At 47.5% G+C, this 13,627-nt stretch overlaps 1 protein-coding gene across 1 annotated transcript in view; it reads right to left on the bottom strand.

Annotated features, from left to right (window-relative positions):
- LOC140404691 (latent-transforming growth factor beta-binding protein 2-like) overlaps window positions 1-13,627 on the bottom strand; it is a 685,726-nt gene that overhangs the window by 93,058 nt on the left and 579,041 nt on the right. The window contains exon 27 of the mRNA XM_072493356.1: window positions 5,363-5,488. Within this exon, the coding sequence (XP_072349457.1) occupies window positions 5,363-5,488 (126 nt within the window). The remainder of the gene's footprint in view (window positions 1-5,362; window positions 5,489-13,627) is intronic.

Raw genomic sequence — 13,627 nt, 5'->3', positions numbered from 1 at the left:
GTCAGCATAATGAAAGGCGAGCGGCGTTCTTTCACAATGGACTGAAAAATCCACAATGGGCTTACATCACCTAATTGGCATTTACAATCAATGGACCTGACGGTTGATATATTCATTGGTTTGCTGGCTAGATGTTGTTCTGGCCAGGACACTAGATTGAGGCAACTATTGCATTCACAATTTCTGGATGGTGTTTATGCCAAATATAGACAAAAATATGAGGACTGCACCATAGAAAGCTTACATATGAAGTTAAGAGGCTACACATTCTAGTCTGCTTTGCATTTGTTACTGTTCAATAAAATCCTGAGAAGAAAAACAGTAAAATGCACAACTGTCATTATTAAAAGTGACTAATCACCAAACGAAAATGACAGCAAATCTTCAGAAATTTTAGAGTATATCACTTTCAAAGGCAAAAGAACATGTAAAGAACTCTTTCAAGGAAAACAAATTTTAACATTCACTCATACATCATCTACTGTTTTTAAGGACTGCACAAATAAAAGGACCAGCTGGTTACCCAGATAGTTTACTGTTGCCTCACCCTTACTCTCGGAGATGAGAGAAACTCAACATGACATGACATTTCATATGCTGTTTCAATAACAATTTTCAGCCAGTGCTTGATTGAGTTCTGAAGACTGGGGAATGGTGGGTTTAACATTCAGTACCCTTACATCATCCTGTATCATTTTGAAATAACTGTGCTTTGTTTGGGAAATGGTAACTCTCCTGCTCTTTCGGAGAGCTGTTAGGGGCTTAGAGTGCAATCAGCCAATCTGTGTTTAGAATAAAGTTTTAGCTTTATTAACTTCAGTGGGATAGATTCTCTGGTCTCCCCGTGGCATGTTTCTTGGTGACCCGCCACTAGCCGGCGGCAGGATGTTCTGGTCCCGCCGCTGTCAATGGGATTTCTCATTGAATCCACGTCACTCCGCCGAAAAACCTGCGGCGGGGGTGCATCGTCAGTGGGACCGGAGGATTCAGCTGGCGTGAACAGCTGGAAGATCTTGCTCAGTGTTCCAATTTGAGCAAGATCTTAGCTGGTTACAAGAAAGAAACAAAATGTTAAACCCGTGAGACGGTTTCTTTCGTAACAATCAAAATTTGGGACAAGGATCTACAATTTCACAACCAGTATGGTACGATCGCATGGAGGTTATGTTACCGAATCAGAGGCCTTAATAACGTGTGATCAGTTCAAATTCCATCTAGTATCAGTAATGGTGACTATGAAACTACTAGATTGTCTTGAAAACCCATTTGGTACAGTAATGTCCTTTAGGGAAGAAAATCTGTCATCATTACTTGGTCTGGCTTATATATGACTTCAGACAGACAGCAAAGTGATTGACCCTTAATTGTTCTCTGAAATGGCTTAGCATGTCATTCAGCTGTGACTAACTGATATGAAAAAGTCACATTTGAATAAAATTTGATGGTCCATCTTACATCAACCCTGGCAACAGACAGAACAAAGGCACACCCAGCAAAAATTGAGCCTACAACGTTCTCCTTGCTATCAACTAGCAACTTGGACCAAGATTGGAAAAACTGTCTGACGGACCAGTCATGCAACAGCCGTGCATAGCCATAGGGCTGAATTTTACCACAGGACGTGTAATATGGTAGGGGAAGAGTCCAATGTCTGTTCACCATGGTGGCCAATTACTAGCAGTTGGGAACATGAGTGGCGCAGCTACTGGATGCCCTGCAGTGGGTTCCTGTGCAGGAGAATCCCATAACGGCTGCTCAATGGACCATGGAGGGGCTCCCCAGAGCAACGACTGCTTTAGTGGCTACATTCAACTGTTGGAATATGACCCCTCTTCTTTGATTGTTGATGCCTACCTGTTTAGCCCTGGCTTGCTCAAAGAAACTTGCCATATCTTTCATGTACAATAAGTACATGAAAATGATTTGTATGGCCCTTGATTATGGACAAATTGGCAAGTTGATAAATTCAATAACCTATTCGCATTGAGACATTATTTGATTAAGACAAATACAGAAGGTGTTTGCTATGGAAGACATTCGTATTTTTTTCGCCTTTAGTAGTACATGCAACATTTGGCACAAGCATGGCCAAACATATAAATTGAATGCCAACATGCCAACTTTTGCAATAAACCCCCCCAAACCCTTTTAATCCTCTCCTAGTAATGCTGCTTGAATTGTAAGATAGTAGTTCTGTGAGGTGTTGGTAAGCCTTCCAGGGTGGAGAATAAGAACGTAAGAACCAAGAGCAGGATTGGGCAATTCAGCCACTTGAGCCCGCTCCGCCGTTCAATATGATCATGAGTGATCTTCTCTCGGACCCATCTCCACTTTCCTGCCCGTTCTCCATAACCCTCCAACCCATTCTAATTAAAAATTTATCGAACGCCTCATTAAATTTACTCAATGCCCTGGCATCCACCACATTTGGCGGCACGGTAGCACAGCGAGAACAAAGATAGAAGGAACAAAGAAAAGTAGAGCACAGGAACAGGCCCTTCGGCCCTCCAAGCCTGTACCAATCAAAATGCCCTAACTAAAAACAAAACCTTCTGCCCTTACTCGGTCCATATCCCTCTATTTCCTCCCTATTCATGCATCTATCCAGGTGTCTCTTAAATGTTGCTAATGTGTCTGCTTCCGCCACATCCTCTGGCAGCATGTTCCAGGCATCCACCACTCACTGTGTGAAAACATACCCCACACATCTCCCTTAAACTTTCCCCTCTCACCTTGAACCTGTGCCCTCTTTTAATGGACACTTGCACCCTTGGAAAAAGCCTCTGACTGTCCACCATGTCTATATCTCTTTCGATTTTGTAAACCTCTATCAGTTCTCCCCTCAGCCGCTGTCTTTCCAGTGCAAACCATCCTAGTTTATTCAACTTATCCTCATAGCCAACACCCTGACGATCAGGCAACATCCTGGTGAACCTTCTTTGCACTCTCTCCAAAGCCTCAACTTTCTTCTGATAATGTGGTGATCAGAACTGCACGCAATATTCCAAATGCGATCTAACCAAGCTTTTATACAGCTGCAACATGATTTCTCAACTCCTGTTCTCAATGCCCCGGCTGATGATGGCAGGCATGCCATATGCCTTCTTAATCATCTTGGCCACCTGTGTTGCCACTTTTAGGCAACTGTGGACCTGCACGCCCAGATCCCCCTGTATGTTAATGTTCCTAAGGGTTCTGCCAGTTACAGTATACTTCATACCTAGATTTGATCCTCCAAAATGCATCACCTCGCATTTGTCCGGATTAAACTCCACCTGCCATTTCTGTGCCCAAGTCTCCAATCTATCTATATCCTGTTGTAGCCTCTGAAAATCCTCGGCACTATCAGCAACTCCGCCAATCTTCGTGTCATCCGCAAATTTACTAATCAGGCCATCCACATTTTCCTCCAGATTATTTATATATACTACAAACAGGGGTCCCAGCATTGATCCCTGCGGAACACCACTAGCTACAGATCTCTATTCTGAAAAACACCCTTCATCCGCTGCTCTCTCTCTTCTATAACCAAGCCAGTTCTGTATACATCTAGCCAGCCCACCCTGAATCCCATGTGATTTTAGCTTTTGTACCAGTTTGCCATGTGGGACCTTGTCAAGTGACTTACCAGAGTCCATATAAACTACCTCCACAGCCCTTCCCTCATCAATTTTCTTTGTCACCTCTTCAAAAAACTCAATCAAGTTGGTGAGACATGACCTCAGCACTGTTGCTTCACAGCGCCAGGGATCTAGGTTTGATTCTGAGCTTCGGTCAATGGCTGTGCGGAGTCTACACATTCTACCCGTGTCTGCATGGGTTTCCTCTGGGCGCTCCGGTTTCCTCCCAGAAAGTCCCGAAAGACTTTTAGGTGAATTGGTACTTGTTAGGTGAATTGGACATTCTGAATTCTCCCTCAGTGTACCTGAACAGGCGACTAGGGGACTTTCACAGTACTACATTGCAGTGTTAATGTAAGCCTACTTGTGACACTAATAAAGATTATTATTGTTCTTACTCTGGGATAGTGCATTTCACAGATTCACGACCCTTTGAGAGAACTAATTTCTTCTCATCTGTTTTAAATCTACTACCCCTTATCCTAAAACTATGACCTCTCGTTCTAGATGGCCCACAAGAGGAAGCATCCGCTCGATGTCTACTTTGTCAATAACTTTTATCATCTTATATACCTCAATCAGATCTCCCCTCATTCTTCTAAAGATGAATATAGGTCTAAACTGCTCAATTTTTCTTTGTAAGATAAACCCCATGGGCGGGATTCTCCATCGGCGGTATCCTCCGCTTCACTGGCAGTGCACACACGCCAGTGGATTTCCAGACAGCGTGGGGGTGGCCACAATGGGAAACCCCATTGGCTGGCTGCCAGGACACAAGATCCTGCTGCCGGCAGGGGCACGCCACGCCAGAACACGGGTCTGGTGGGATGGAGAATCCCATCCCACATCTCTGGAATCAATCTCGTGAACCTGCACTGAACTGCCTCTAATACAACAACATCCCTCCTCAAATAAGAGGACCATAACTGTACACAGTACTCCAAATGTGGTCTCACCAATGCTTTGTACAGTTGCAGCAACAATTCCCTACTTTTATAATCTAATCCTTTAGCTACAAAGAACAAAACTCCATTTGCCTTCCTTATTACCTGTTGGACCTGCGTACTAGTTTTCTAAGATTCATGCCGAGGACACCCAGATCCCTCTGTACCGAAGCAGTCCGAAGTTTCTCTCCATTTAGCTAATAAGGTGCCTTTCCATTTTTCCTCACACTTATCCAAGTTAAACTCTATCTGCCAAATTTTGGCCCACTCACCTAACCTATCTATATTCATTTGTACTTTAATAGTTGGGGCCCGAGGAATTTTATAAGTCTCTATGATATCCCCCCTCATTCTTCTGAAATCCAGCGAGAACAATCCCAACCTAATCAATCTCTCCTCATATGACAGTCCCTCCATCCCTGGAATCAGTCTGGTAAACCTTCGCTGCACTCCCTCGAGAGCAAGAACATCCTTCCTCAGAGGAGACCAAAACTGCACACAATAGAAGAATGAGGGGAGATCTAATGATGCTCATGTCTCAATAGAAAAAAAGCACAGTAACCTATAGAGCTGTAGACATCAGGCTCAATCTCAACAGAATGGACATCAGCAACACCTAACTGTCAGATGAATTACAACTCAATAGTTTAGTCATCCTGCCTTGCACCAGGAACTTGTGCAACTAGTCTAGGCGTAAACATTTCTTTTGTACTTTCCAATTGGAGGCAGTGCAGAAGTCTACAAGAATTTATAAAGTTTGGTTGAGGTTTGGTAGGAAGTTTCTAACTCATCCCTTACCCACACATCCTTGTCCTCTTGGTGGAACCTCAAAGCCTTGATCACAATGGCAGCGGAAGGAACCATCTGTATTTTCACAATATCCATGAGTACCGCAGATAGTTCCATTTATACACTCATCAATGTCTGCACAAAATCCAAACAATTGGAATTAATTACAAATTTTCAAAATTGCTCAGTAATACTGTAAAAATAACTCAAGGAATGCACAATTACTGGAATAAGACCTCATTCTTCAGGAGGTTAAGATGCTCTTAATGCAAATAGAATAAGGATAATATCCCACAGATCAATATGATGTTGATACTCATTGCTTATAATAGCAATGAAACAAATTAGTAAGTGTGGTGGAATGCAAATTGAATGATCATGCGCAGCCTGAGCAATCTCAGCTGGGTCTACCCCCCGATTCAGGGAAGGAGGTCCCTGCCCCACGAGCTGCCGGCCGATCTGACTGGCAAACAGCTCTTGCAGCACCAGAACTCAGTGTGGGTGCTGTTGGGATTGCTTGACAAGACAACATAGATTGTGAACTCAGTTAAGTCTGGGCTTTTTGGGCAGGAAGGGATTGGCACCATAGAGAGGTGTAGAAGGGATTGGGCTCAGGTTTGACTAGGTTGTGGGGAAGCCCAAAGGGAGTAGCACCTCTGGTCGGTGGGAAGAATGCTCCTGATGCACACAGGAATACCCCTCCCCTCCAAAGGAAGCACCACCTTCCTTTCCACTTGAGTTGGTGAGAAAGGGCTCTGCTCACTTTTGTCCGCTTTCCACTGCCAACTGTATTATGGCAGTAGAGGCAGAATTAAGACTTAATTGCCCCTTAGTTGAGCAGTTAAGGACGTCAATAGGTCTAAGGGCGGGCAGGCTAGTGGATACCTTCCCACCCACTATGTTATAGGGAACAAGTTGGGGGTAGGTGGCAAAGGCACTTTGATTTGATTAGGTACTTTGCAAAAAGAATGATAAAGTCAAAATCTATTAAGTAGGGTGGCAATTGCAGAGGTATTGAAATCTTAATATGTATTTTTGAATGGTCAGTGCACATCTGTTTGGCATTTTTGTTACAGAACTGTAACACAGCTTTTGGTTTCATTACTAGCATCAACATAATTTTGGCACTGGAACATTCATAAATGAAGGATGTAAATAAGATAGTGCCAGATTTCTTGGATTCAATTTTAACCTTGTATAAGTGAATGGGTTGCGAGTTAAAATGTTGCGCTTAAAATGCGAATATTGGGCGAAAGCTATTAAAATATTAGTTCAGTGTTCAATCTATTCCTTGTACATAGTTCATATACATATCAAACTAAGGGAATGGAGATGGCAGCTTGGCCAGTAGCAGCTCATTCAGTGAAACCCAAAAGTGAACAAATTAAAAGTACATTGCATGCAATTCAAAAGACTATAAGCCAAAAATGATTTAATATCTGTAAATGTGGGCAATATATTCCTGAGAGAAGATGGGAAAGAATACATCTTGAAGAATGTTTTCAACATTATTTTAGTGCAGAGGGCAGTTAATTCCAGTTGTAGGTGTAGCTGTTTTTCCTGTAATCCTTTTGCAAAGAAACACGAATGACCAATAGTATATCAACTGTTTTCAAGAAACAGTTAGATATAGCACTTGGGGAGAAGGAGATCAAAGGATATGGGGGGGAAAGTGGGATTAGACTTTGGGTGTGATTTAATGGCTGCATTGCGCTTAAGCTGTGACTAACTGATATGAAAAAAATCACATTTGAATAAAACTTGATGGTCCAACGGAACCAGCGGAACAACGCTGTAAAATAGCGGGAGAGGCCAAAAATGAGAACCGTGCCGAATTTCTTGCAATCTAACCGGCCTGCTTCCCTTGGTGAAATCTGATCTCACCTTAGCGTGGCGAGGAAACAATAATCACTACTTAAGACCAATCTCCAGACAATTAACAGAACAACCCCATATCTAATGGCCCCCCATGATCTTACGGTCTCCCCAGCAAGTGGACACATGGGCGCCGATTAGCATTCCTTTTTAAATATGTGAAACTGGCAAGGCTGTTCCGGGAACCTGAGGAAGTGATTTGCCACCTTTGCTCACAGGCAAAGAGCCCAGGGCCACCGGGGTTGCTGCCCCAGTACTCTGAGTGGATGGGGGAGCAACCAGGGAGGACAGCCCTAGTCGGGGTGGGCTACCATGGAGGGTGGACGCCCATAGTCTCGGCTGGTGGGGGGGGGGGGGGATCTAATCACCCGTGAGTCCACCATGTCAACCCTGGATCGTGTGTACCCATTCCAGGGGCAGTCCTAGCCATTGCTTGTCTGCCCCACCAACCACACATTATCCCAATGACCCTGGAGGCCTCTGGCCACGTGGCTGAAGGCTGTTGTTATTTGGGAATTGGCAATCGTTGTTGAGTGAGCACCTCACATTTCCCTTGTGGACTAACATGGGTAGGCGTGCCATATAGCAGTGGAAGTTATTGCCGAGCAACCCTATCAGACCGTGATGTCTGAACACTCTGCCTCGAAGACACCATTGGTTGACAGTCTCACACACTCTCCCAATTCCTTCCAGACATTGGATGATATTTTGAATCCAGCGGAACTCGCCCTAGTGGTGCTGCTGGCAGGACAGGCGGCCAGATGCTGGAGAAGGCAGCGGCAGCAGCAGCATTGACAGAGGCTTGAGGCAGCAGCCAATGTGCTGGGCCCTGTCCCATATCCTGCAGACCCAGCCGCCCGCAGGCCTAGGAAGGACCCAGAGGGGGAGGCCTGCGATGGCCTAAGGTGTACAAGTGCCTTTGGTTCTTTGAGCAGATGATGGACAGCATGTGCTGGACAGCAAGTGTCGCAGGGGGCTCCGCCTCAACAAGGAGACAGTATGGAGACATGGCACCATGTGAAGGAGGACGATGCTTGCTCCCAGCCCTGAACCTCTACGCCTCAGGATTATTCCAGGGCTCGAGCGAGGACTTGTATTGCGTCTCACAAGCTACAGTCCACAAGTGCATCCATGAAGTAACGGATGCGCTGTTTGCCCGGGCAGCAAACTATATAAACTTTGACATGGACCAGGCAAAACAAGATGCCCGGACAGCAGGATTGTCCACCATCGACGGAATGCCCCTGGTCCAGAACTAATAGATCGCACGCTTGTCGCCTTGCGCTCAACAGGGCGTCAGGGAGTGCCCGACATCATCAGGACAAGGTTCCACTCCCTGAACATGTAACTCATGTGCGACCACCAGATGAAGATCATGCATGCATGTGTGCACATTTTCAAGGGAGTGTGCATGACAACTACATTCTGGGGCAGTCAGACACCCCTGGCCTTTTCGAGCACCACCCCAGGATGGCCGGTTGACTCTTGGGGGATAAAGGGACCTGCTTAGGACCTGGCTAATGATGCCAGTACGGAGGCCGGTGTTGCTCTTTAGTACAACTCTCAGAGGGTTGCCCACTTTGTGGTGGTCTACTGTGCCCTCCACAACCTGGCACAGCAGCGGGGTGATGTGCTGGAGGTGGGGGAATACGTGGCCACATCTAAGGTGGAGGAGGATGAGGAGGTGCCGGACCAGCTGGGGCAGGAGTACTAGCCCAGGGAGGGACTCAGGACCAGCCGGAGTATGGAAGGCAGGCAGCAGTGGCGAGGGTTCGGCAAGCCCAGGGAGGTCTTCACCCTTGCCCACTTCACAGAGGACGTACCCACATCCGTTATACACCTTTCCCTATCCCCTCCCCCATCCATCTGCAACCTCCCCTTCACCATCTTCCCCCCTTTCCCTCCACCCCCCCACCATTTCCCAACCTTCTAGGGCTTGTGTAACATCATGCTAGGGGGTTGGGACAGTGTCGGCACTGTCAGCAGGTCAATGTTGAGGGCAGTGTGGTGATGATAACTTGCAGAGTTGAGCACTGCTGCTCCTCAATCTATTGCGTAGTCTGACTCCTGCCAGAGTTCTGTGCTCACACACACCCATCACCTACACGTGGTGTGCCGGGGGGGTTGGGAGCAGGAGCAGGAGTCCAGGATCCCCATTTCTGGGGAGATGGGGCATGGAATTGGTGCTCGGGCCACATAGTGGAAGAAAGTACCAGAGATGTCACACTGGTCAAGGTGCAGATAGATATTTTAATTGTTTTTTCTGAGTGTTCACCACTGCCCCACTCTCCCGACCTCTCCCATGCGGCGGTGGCTGCCCTTTGGCAGGGGAACACGGCATCCCATCTGGCCTCCTCTGCGTCCAATAATTGTGCCAGGTCAGCATCACCAAAGCGTGGGGCTGGTCTCCGTGGCGGCATGGCTGCGAGCAGAGGGAGTTTGCTGTGCAGGAGCAGCTTTTGTGTTGCTATGACTTGTTAGCAGAGGGCTGGCGAGCAGGGTCCCGGTGAATCAGCTGGTGAACCATGATTTACGGTGTGAATCCTGTGGGGTCTCGGTTGTGGGCAAATTTTGTATAGCGGTGATGGCCCCGCTGGGCCCATCGGGGAGCTCGCAGCATTTCCCGCTCGCTACCACACTTGGAAATGTTTCCATTAAATCGTGCCCATCGTGTTGGACGATCAGCCATGATCATAACGAATGGCAGAGCAGGCTCAAAGGCCAAGTGGCATCCTCCTGCTCCTATTTTCTGTTTCTATGTTTCTATCAAGGTAATGCATCATCACAAAAACATTGGGGCTAATTTTATTGCGTGTAATAATATTTTAAAATTATTTCTCAGTTAAAACATATTTAAATTATTGTACGTTCCAACTAGCAGTGTAATCTGGTCAATGTCTCTGTTCATTTAAGTAATTTATAATCCATTTGTGATCTGGAAAATTCTAAGTTATCTGGTCAGATAACCAATTAGGGACGGGCAACAAAGACTGACCTTGCGAGGTGATCACATACTTTGAACAAATAAGAAAAAACTCATTAGGAGTAATCTTAACCAAACTCCGCAGGTGGGAAATCCAAGGAATCGGGTGAAATCTTGGTTTTACACCCCGCCCCATAATAATTTCCATTGGAGAATGGCTTATTAAACCGGAGTGGCAACCAATCCCTTTAGTTTGATAATGGGTGGGTTTGATTAAAATTTCCCCCACTGAAGCAGTTAAATACCCTATTGCAACATGATTATCTTAGTGCTCTCTAACTTAACATTCTCCCTGAAATCTCACATAGTGGGTTCAATTTACAGTGGCCGAAAACGTCCACGGCATATTTGCCCACTACGTCAAGCCAATACTTTCCATTTGAACTCCTCCCTAAGATTTAAAAATTCAATTTCTTCACTGTTTAATTGATACTTGTGTTAGCTTACTGGACTCTAGTGGGTAGTGCATTGACAAGTTTATTATCGTGGAGTACTTTAGAAAACTGCAAAGGACATTCAGTCCTCAAAACATAAAAGTTTGGTTTCTCTTTATTATTCCATGCTCACACAGGATGTATATGTCTATGAGTGTGTGAAATAAGCAATAAACTCACAGCATGCTGCATATTCTGCATAGGTAAAAGATTGTGAACAAAACATGATCTCATTCTGCTTGCCATCTGCATTTGCCCATTAAAAACCTTAGCTTCAATACTTTCTTTTATGAGTAATGAATGACACGTACAAAAATACTATGGAATAAATAGGTGATTCAAAGGGTTACACTATTACACAGTCTGAGCTTTATGGATCTAATAAAGCATCACACATTTTTAAACCTTAAGTTAAAATAACAAAGTGGTTAGAGAACTGGAATGAAAGAGGCCTGTGAACATAACCGTTTACCCTCTTGGTTAACAAATAGTGAGTAGCAAGGGGGCAGATTATAGAAGGGGTAGAAAGATAGAAGAAACGAGGGTAAAGCACAATTCTCTGGAAAGACTTTGAAGTGAGGTAGCGAGCGGGAACTGCTGCGAGCCTCCCGATGCTCGACCTAGCGAGGCCGGCAACAACGCAATTCAACGTTAATTGGTCAACTTAACGAGGCCCCATGGGCTTCTCGCTGCAAATGAAGGCTCACCAGCTGATTCACTGGCACCCCACTCGCCAGCCCCCCACTAACAAGATCGAGCAGCACTTACGCTTCACTTGCTGAACCAACCCCAGCCAGCTCGCAACAATGGCGCCCAGGAGACTGGTCCCAAGATTCCGGGATGCAGATCTGGCCAGGATTCTAGATGCAGTGGAGGACAGGAGGGATGTCCTGCTCCCCTGAGGGTCCCGGAGAGTCATTCACAGGGCAGCCAGTGCTGCCTGGGACGATATGGTGGCAGCTGTGAACTCCAGGATTGTGACCAGGAGGACTGGCCTCCAGTGCTGGAAAAAGGTCAACAATCTACACCGGGCAGCACGGGTGAATAGATACCAATGCCCTCTCTGCCCTTCCCCCACCGAGATCATTCCACCCCCACGTGAGCATCCACCTCTAACCCTCCCTCCATCCCCTTCTCCCTTCAACCCTCCAACCCGACCTTCACCCCCATTCCCTTCAACACCCCCAATCTTTCATTCACACCCCCCCTCCCACCACTGTGAACGACGTGTGTGGCTAACAATGCCCTCTCTGTGTCTCCTCAGGAAAAGCTCTTCCACAATCACTGGGAGATGGCCCAGACTGGTGATTTTGTGCCGGACCGAAGAATCCTCACCTCCTTCGAGGAATTTCCCTGGAGGTTACTAGAGTGGCCAAGGACAGAGCCAATGCGGAGGTTGGTGGACGCCCCAGAAGTAAGGAACCACTGGGCTCCGTCCAAAGGACCTGTCAAATATGAGTTGCTATTGTCTTACTGTCTGACCCATCCCTCTCACTGACCACATGTCCATTCTCCTGCAGGTCCGCCAGTCGATGGCTCCGGCCCATCCCGGGTAGCACCCTCTCCGGTCTCCCTCGAGGGGAGCTCCGAGGAAGACATGAGCGAGGCGTCAGAGCTGTCATCCTCACCCTCCACCAGCGCAGATACACGCACCTCGGTGGGAAATGTTAGTGGTCAGGCTTCTGGGGCACAATCTGGTGTGCACCACACAGCTGCTGATGCACATCAGGTGGAGGCAGGAGACAGTACTCGGGGGTCTACTGGGTCCCAGCCGAATGCTGAGCCTATGGAAGAGGTGTTCCAGAGTTGATTGGAGACAATAGGCAGCAGTGAGGACATTCAGAGGGAGATGAGAGTGAGGCTCCAGCACATCCATGGCCAATTGGAGGATCCCAGAGGCTACGGATACAGGAGATATTGCCGCAATGCACTGAGGCCAACACTGCTAGGGTGGCGACCGCAGTGGAGAGCTTGGTGCACGTTGAGGCTCCATTAGTGCAGGTTCACAAGGTGTCGCGCAGTCGGTGACGGCCATGGCTGAGGGTCTCGACAGAATGTCCTCCTCACGGGGGGATGTTACCCAGTACCAGGCTGACCTTGATGACCTCTAGGCATCCCCCCCTTCCAGGGCACACTGCGTGCAGGTGATGGGTGTGAGCGAGTACTTTGCAGACGGGCAGAGATCAGACTATGGCATAGATTGAGGAGTACTGGCACACAGCTGTCTGCAGATTATCACCCTCTCTGCCCTCGACAGTTACCTGCTCATGGTGTCGACACAGTTCCAGCACCTTGGAGTGATGGAACACATACCCTGGGAGGGTGGGAGATGGGGTGGGATGTGCATAAGGTAGCGATGGTGGACCAGGCCATGTCCTAAGTGAATGCGGCGATTTTGAGGGCCTCCTTGGCCCTCTGCGCGTGCCCGACCCTTCCTGCTGCCGCCTACCTGCAGCCTCCGGCTCGTTCCTCCCTGGGCTCGTCCTCAAGCCACTGATGGTTCAGTGCTGGCTCATCAACCTCGTCATCCTCCTCATCAGAGGTGCCCACATGTTCCTCATTCTCCACCTCCAACACATCGCCCCGCTGCTGTGCAAGGTTGTGGAGGGCACAGCAGACCACCACAAAGTGGGCGACACTCTGAGCGGTGCACTGCAGGGCACCACCGGAGCAGTTGAGGCATCATAATCACATCTTCAGGAGTCCGATGCACCGCTCAATGACAGCCTGGTTGGTCACATTGGCCTCATTGTACCGGGTCTCCGCTTCGGTCTCCTGCCTCCATACTGGCATCATTAGCCAGGTCCTCAGCCAGTACCCCTTATCCCCAAGAGTCAGCCACCCATCCTGGGGTGGTCCTCGAAGAGGCCAGGGATGACTAACTGCCCCAGGATATAGCTGTCGTGGAAGCTTTCCGGGAAGGGTGCGCACACGTGCATGATCTTCATGTGGTGGTCACACTCGAGCAGTATGTTGAGGGAG

This window comes from Scyliorhinus torazame, chromosome 2 (assembly GCF_047496885.1).
Source record: "Scyliorhinus torazame isolate Kashiwa2021f chromosome 2, sScyTor2.1, whole genome shotgun sequence".
Taxonomy (NCBI): Eukaryota; Metazoa; Chordata; class Chondrichthyes; order Carcharhiniformes; family Scyliorhinidae; genus Scyliorhinus; species Scyliorhinus torazame.
Note: the sequence above shows the minus strand (reverse complement) of the source record. Positions and strands in the feature narration are given on the sequence as shown.